Source organism: Halyomorpha halys, unplaced genomic scaffold (genome assembly GCF_000696795.3).
Source record: "Halyomorpha halys isolate HHAL.00 unplaced genomic scaffold, Hhal_1.1 Scaffold28.1, whole genome shotgun sequence".
NCBI lineage: Eukaryota > Metazoa > Arthropoda > Insecta > Hemiptera > Pentatomidae > Halyomorpha > Halyomorpha halys.
In genome coordinates, this window is record NW_027110130.1 from 1,113,589 (window position 1) to 1,121,326 (window position 7,738).

At 34.8% G+C, this 7,738-nt stretch overlaps 1 protein-coding gene across 2 annotated transcripts in view; it reads right to left on the reverse strand.

Moving 5' to 3' along the window:
- Vmat (Vesicular monoamine transporter) overlaps positions 1 to 7,311 on the reverse strand; it is a 298,099-nt gene extending 290,788 nt beyond the window's left edge. The window contains exon 1 of one of the 2 annotated variants that reach the window (XM_014425619.3): positions 7,192 to 7,311. In XM_014425619.3, the coding sequence (XP_014281105.1) occupies positions 7,192 to 7,247 (56 nt within the window). In that variant the 5' untranslated portion in view covers positions 7,248 to 7,311. The remainder of the gene's footprint in view (positions 1 to 7,191) is intronic. The other variant, XM_014425635.3, reaches the window with a different exon arrangement.
- Positions 7,312 to 7,738: the final 427 nt, after the last annotated feature.

Below are 7,738 nucleotides of genomic sequence, written 5' to 3' on the forward strand. Positions count from 1 at the left end.
CTATTGTATTATTTTGTACAGTTGTAAATTACAATAAATAAATAATTTTAAAAAAACTCTTAATAATCGTTGATCCTCTGCGGCATCGGAAAACCTAAAGAAACGGACCTATAAGAAAAAGAAAACATAGGAAAACCTACAAGGAAAAGAACCTATTTAACTTCGAATATATAAATTGAATTTTGTTTTTTTATCTGGTCCATAATTGGTAGGGCACGAGACCTCGCCTTAGTGACCGAGTGTTATTCGTTTTGTTATGTATAGACTATACCGGATTGAGAAAAATGTTATATTTTATAAGATCAGCATTCTGGATATTCATTATCGGTATTTACCATATCATTAATAGCAGTTAAAAGGGATCGGCTTGCAGCTGGGCATTGTTTAATTTAGGTATTCCCCGGAGTAAAAATTGGGGGATATTACCCAAATTAATTATTATATGCTGGTAAGCTGGTTGAAATAAAGGAATTACTTATAATTTGCTGGTAATGAGTGGACTGTATTTATAATAAATTGATATAATATGCTTTAAAATAAAATACCTCTACCTATACCTATACCTAGTTTGAACAAAATAGTTACAATGTGGTTAGTTAATTAGTGAGAAATTTGGTTTCATTACATGAATGGGTTTAAATATTACAGTATACTTGTGTGATGTTCTTGAGGCTTGAATGTTGATTCTTGTGTGAATATGTATACGAAAGAAGGGTTCCCTCTTGGTTCTCTTTTGCTCATCCTCCTGCCACCGCCGCTGCCTCTCTCGCCTGAGTGTAAGGATTTATCATCATCATTATGAGAAGAGACCTTCAGTCCTCTTTTTCTCCTGTCCAGGTCAAGATGGCTACTCAAATTGGTTCGTATCCCTTTTTTATTGGGGATCAAGATGGCTGCCCAGGTCTCCTACCACTTATCTTTGCCACTAGATGGCATAATGAATTTCAGTTCAGAAGTGAGGGGGCACCTTTCTTAAACAAGCATTAAGGCTCAATAAAGCACTTACCCTGTGATAAGGATGATGGAGTATTCCTTAACAGCTAGAACACCAGATGGGTGGTTAGACCTACATCATGAGTAGTCATGAAGATTAGTGGAACAACATAAAAGTATTTTGGAGATCAAGAAGAAACCGCCCAATGAGTAAGGGTTGAGTCCTAGTTTCCTCTCCCAAAGCATGACTAGCCAATGGAATGGCTGAAAAGAAAGTGGAGAGGAAGAAAGACATTTTTAACAAGGAGGGACATTCTCGGAGAAAATCCGAAGTAGGTATATATACAGGGAAGCAACAAGGTGCAACTGGATTCAGGGACTGCAGAGAAGCAAGGCTGATGAAGGAATGCCAAAGCCATTTGACCTCAAAGGCCAAAACGCACATAAAATAATTAATAATCCCAAGCTGTCATTTTGAATTGAAAATCAATTAAAATTAGAACCAATAGAATAACAATGGTTCCCAGTATTTTCAATTAAACTTATCAAGAAAATATAAATGATAGTCAAAATGTCAAGTTCTCTCCCTTATATATTAATCATTCCTTAGTTGTAAATACAACCTAATGCTAACCTGACTTGATTTTATAGTTTAAACGCCTAGCATGCCACTTAGTTAGCAAAGCTTAGTAAATTGGTGAACACGACGTCATTAGAAATAATATCCAATGATTAATCATACACACTTATATCTAGCATTAGTAGGAAGGGGGTCAGTGGTATCTAGTTCTTGGTCTAAATATACCAGTAACACATTTATAAGAATCGTATGTCGGTTTCCATTTAGGATCCGTAAAGATATATAAGAGAGATAGAAATAGAAATACATAAATAAATAATAAAATACTTCATCTGGAACCTCCAACAGATGTAGAGACGCAGTCAGACATTCTTTTTTCAAAGTATTTGTATACGGCATCCCTCGTTAAGGAACGTTTCTATCAATTTACTACGACTAATTAGTAATTAGATTAAAAAATAAGACCTTATTAAAATCAGTACTAGAGGTGGCAAGTCAGAGATTTTAGAATTATAGAATGAGGTTAAATGAAGATTTCTTTAATTTAATTTACAATATTAAAATGCATGAGGGTTCAGTTTTTTCTGATATTTGTTTCAGGAAGTGTTGGATCGATTAATACAATTGATAAACTTATAAAAGTAATTGCAGGACATATTAATGAATGGTTATTCTCGGTTTTGTCGTGGGCTAAACTTCCGCGAATTTTAGATTTTTTTTTACTCTTCGCTCGCATAGGTGTTAGCTTTTGAGGTCCATCATAAGTTTGATTTTAATTTTTCAGAAGGAAAATAGAGAATAAACGCACGCTTTACGTGGAGATGCCAGGAGAGAATGAGTGAGAAAAGTGTTCCAGAAACTGAAAATTAAAAAGCAAAATCAGGCCATGATATATAGGAAGAACAAGGAGAATTAAAGGAGCTAAATGGGAAAACGGAGGCTCCTCTTTTATAAACAACCCCTGCAAAATTCGGAGATGATGCAGGAGGGACCTCTACTGTCTAACTTGAAGCGGGGAACCTTCGTGTGAGCCAAAACAATTCCTTGTAATCCTTCTAAAAAAAAATAATGAAAATATAAATAAGAACAGATATAGACTAGATGAGAAGATGGAGGAGTCAGAAAGAAATAGGGATAAAAGATCAATAGGAAGAAGAGATTAGATGAAAAGATAACGAATACTACATCTGATCTTGATAGAAAAATTGAGAAAAAAGGTCTTAGGTGTCAGGAACATCACTCGGTATGGAATGAGAAAACTGAATGTTCAGCAAGAGGCTCAGATCACGAGCGGGGTCCAGACCGTCAAAGAAAAAAAAGAACAGAGCATAGACCTTATCAAATCTGGTTGACCAGCATTTCAAGTAGGGCTAGGAATTTCACCCGGTCATACTCCACCGAAGATACATTTCCACTTAGAGAGCATGACCGAACCCTAGAGGATCCTTGACATTACAAGGAAAACAACAAACAGAAAGTTGTAAGTTTTTTATTAGTAAAAAATATATTCCAACTGAGTTCACCAGTCGCCTCCAGGTAGAATATGATTTTTAAGGAAGGTACACGCTTCTGGAGCATTTCTTGATAGATCACTTATTGAAGGAAGCATTGGCATTGTACTCAGCCAGTCATGGCACCACAAGAACTTTTGACGAAGTATGATCAGTTGATATTTTTGGAATTAAACCGTGAACTTCATCAAGTTTCTCCAACTGAATATTTTAGTAAAGTGGTTATTTGAGCTAGAGCGAGTCAGAGCAAGCTCGGAGACCTATATATTTGTAAAACTCTAGTTCCAAAGACAGTTCGGTCCAAAGATTGAAGAAATAATAATCTATCAATTTGGCGACATTGACCGATTTATGCAGCTATTTGAGAGGATAGAAATGAGAAAATGATGCAATCGAGGGAATACTGGTTACCAAAAAATTGAGTCTCAAATTCATGGGTTAGAAGGAGCCATCTAGAGGATAGGACTTGGGAATATGTAAGAATTCGGAGAACATCGGGTGGGGAGAACTACAACAGCCGAAAGGGGGGTTTCAAAAGGAAGGAACAGAGGGCCCATAAGAACTTTCCACCAGAAAATGAACATGAAAATTGACATGGAGATTAGACAAGGAAATAGAACGTATATAGGAAAAGAGTGGGTATCACAACAGAGAATATGGACGAGGGGAAGGATTCAAACGTTAGTCCGAACGGATACATATAACAATGCAGAGAAGGAAAAAGGTTTAAATTCTGATTTTTTTTTCTATCCTCCTATATTTATTTATTAACAATACTATTATACATATTAGTTACAAGCTAAGGAATATATATACACATAAAACACTTAATCTTGGTTTGCCTTGCGGCATTATAAAATAAGACAAGCTTGGTCAGCTGAAAGCGGTTTTACATAAGTAGCTGCATTGCCAGGGGCTAACAAGGAATGGGGAGGGACCATTCCGGCTGGTGGTGTTGGGGTGTGGGTGACTTCAGGCTGCAGAGCCAGAAGTCCATCCCTCGGCGAGAACTTCGACCAAGAGGACCGTGCTTTGCCACCTCCCAGGTCTCGGTGGAGGGGCGATTTCTCGGAATAGGGGATTGGCACAGGCTTTCAGCCCATCAAAGAATTTGATGTGCCTACGGCCTATGAATTCCGGCACAGAAGGGAGTTGGAGCTCCTCTCTGATAACACTATTCCTGGCCCTTTGGAGTGTGGTTCCTCTGACTATTCGCTGATGGAGGGAATTCTGGAAGCTCTGCAGTTTGGTTAACGTGGTCCGGTAGAGGTGCCGCATGAGAGGTGCGCCATAGAGCAGAGTCGGACGTATTATTGCCTTGTAGATTTGCAGCTTGAGGCGGAGTGAGATCTGCTTTTAGATTCTGAAGAAAGTGATCGGGAATAAAAGGACCAACAATGAGATCTAGACGCTGGTAATTAATTAATTTTGGGGAAATCGGCGACCTTCTAGCCATCTCAGATAAGCTATAATTCGCGCACACGAGGCCTACCCGAATCACCTTTTTATATTATTCGAATAACCTTCATATGAAAAATATAAATATGTTACTAATGAATCAATCTGTATGTTCTCACTTTTCACGAACTGTGCATCTTAAGTTTAACATTAGTTATGTTCTTAGGGGTTTCGATCCCAAAATAAAGCTTATTTTTTATTTTCATTTCATTATTGTATTTATGTAAAGGATGAAATGGAAATAATATTTTAGCACCAAGCCTAAGAGTGATACCGGTAGATATCGATTTTAATTTTAAAGTATTGAAGTTGGAGTTGGGGTGGGGGGAGGGGAGGAGGGAGTTGGATTGAAGCTGAAGCTGGTAACTAGAGAGGGAAGAAGGCCGTTAGCGCTTTCTTAGGCCAAGTAATTTCCCATCGAGAAGGGCCTGTCCGCGGCACAAAGGGAGCCCATGTGGGTCCTATCTCTCGAAAGGGATTGTTCAAAGGGACAGATAACTATTTCCAGTCCCCTTCTCGATTAACACTTCTTCCTCCTCCTCTATCGTTTATTTTAAATAACAGTCACAGAGGCTTTGAAATTAGCTTCGTAATTTCACGTCCTGCTCAACACATCTGTCTTCAGTTATCTGGTGAACTCGTTTATAGATTTAATTTAGCCCTCCAAAATTGGAATTCTACTGAATAAAATAATTACTAGCAGTTCGATCCCATTGGCTATCAAATATTAATTTCTAAAAAAATGGATTTCATGAGAGAGCTTCAATCCTTATTAAAGTACAGTGAAACTTATCGTGAACTCTAAACGGATATTAGAATGGGGCCAAATATACTGCATTTTTAAATTAAGAAAATTTTTGCACGAACTGTTTCACAAAAAAAAAATAAACTTAAAAAGAGAATTTTTTCTGAGCACAATAATAAAATATCAAAAATGACTTTTTGGATGCTGCTGTGTTCTTCAATAGCAAGCCAGTTGTCAATGTATTTACCTACAAAGTAAAACTAGAATCAATAAGAAACAGTCCCAGTAAAAGATAACCTAAGAAACGAGTAACCTATCGTATACGCTTCTTAGGAGTCCGAGAATGGAGGGGAAAAGCATTCCAAGTACCTACCCAATCCCTAACTGGTTGGGTGATACAAGGTTACGGTTTGCCTTTTGAAACAAACTTAAAAGATTTGTCTTCGGTTGGAGGGGTCTGTTATGGTGTGTGGGGGGGGGGGGGAGAAGAAGGAGCTTGGGTGAAAGGTCCTACTTTGCCACCCCTACAGGCGGCCATCTTAGATGCACTATAGTAAGGTTTTGTAGATCACAGATTTAGAAATATAAGCTACTATAACCAATCCGTCACTATACCCGAGGTCATTATAAACAACATATATTTTATACGATTAACTATTGTCTCAGTGCCTTGCCTTCTTTATGAAGTTTAACCAAAACAAGTATTCGAGAATGGTTGCATTGTTTATTAATTTTTTTTTTTTAACTTTATCACCAATAAATTTATTTTTGTGGATTTTATTAGATTACACTAAATATAGCTATGGAGTCTAGCCCAATCATTTTTAGCAGAGTTTTTTTTTTTTGCAGATAGAGTTGACATACTATATAACGAGTAGCATAAAAATAGAAAAATACGTACAATATTAGAACACAAAACAAAGATTTTTTGAAAAAATTGAAAAATACATGTTTATAAGAAAAAATATACTAAACAGATTAATAATATTTAGTTATCCTGGGAATGAACCCTTTAGAATAATATTACGAGCATCATAATTAAGCTTTAGAGCCTTAAGAGTAAAACACATTTTAAAAATAAAAATGAAATTATAAACCATCATAACTATACAAAATATAACCTATAATATAATCATATCATAAATCATAAGATGACTTAGTTCTAATAAAAATAATCAGACACAACTAAACTAAAAACAATAAACAAAAACGTACAATTAGTGTTAATATACATATTTACTATTTTAAACGAAATTCAGAATTATTAAATACAGAAGATGTATAAACAAATAAACCATAAAATAGAAAGGAAATAAAAAAGAAATAAATCTTAAAATAAATAACCATAAAATCAAATATAAGGAAAACAAATGGCGTAGTGATGATTTATGTTAAATATCATATATTTACAGATTATATTTAAATTATTAAAAAATATTCGAGATTTTAAAGTTGGAAGAGGTAAGATAAAAGAATAGTTTCAAAAGTTCTTAAATTCCTTAAAAAAAATTTAATTCTCAAAGAATTTAAAATTCCTTCAGTGACAATAATGTTACATATGTGAAGCTATTTTGAAGAGTAGAGAAATTAATTCTTGTTATATGTTATGTCACACCATGAATATAATTTTAGATCCAGTTCAATTTTATTTACTATATTTCTATTTATTAATATAATATACTTATATGTTTTGAAGATATATAAAATGAATTAGATCATATTAGCCCAAACAGTCTCAATTAATATACAAACTTGGGATCAGTGAATGATAAGAAGATTTGACTCGCAAATTGTTTCTGTTCAAAACTGCAAAATTTACGATTTATCATTCATTGTCCAACTCAAAAATGGTTTCTTAATTATGATTTTACAAATTAAACAATTTAATGTAAATTATTCAATGAAAAATTTATAATACAAACATTTAAAGGGTTGCATAAGTTTCGGTAAAGCTTTTTACTTACGTTAACTGAAGATAATTGTTGGTCATAACGATGGATATCCTCCTTGATAATGACATTGCTCGTGGTCGTTGTTTTAAAAGTTAAAAAACGAATGCATAAAGAAACAGTTAGTTTTGGACTAGATATTCGCCTTGGAAATAGCATCTTACTGGCTTGTCAGCCTGCGTGGGTGTTATACAGTTGGCTAAATTAACACTTGTGCCATTACTGGACAGTAGTTCAATCTATCAGCTCCTAGCTAAATTATATTCGGAAAATGAGATTAAAAAAATTGTATATATAATCTATGTTACCTATTCACTGTATATATATTAGATATGCTATATAACTGTATCATGCATGTTCGGAAATTGACCTATTTCTTACCATCAAACTAACTCAAACTTATGCAAGGTTAGCAATGCTATATCCTATCCTAAACAGAAATTCCAAACTAAAACCAGAAAGAACTGTTCTTATATTTAAAACAATACTCAGGCCACTGCTGATGTACGGCTGTGAAGTCTGGGAAGCGGCATCCTATACGAAAAGGAAAAAACTACAATAT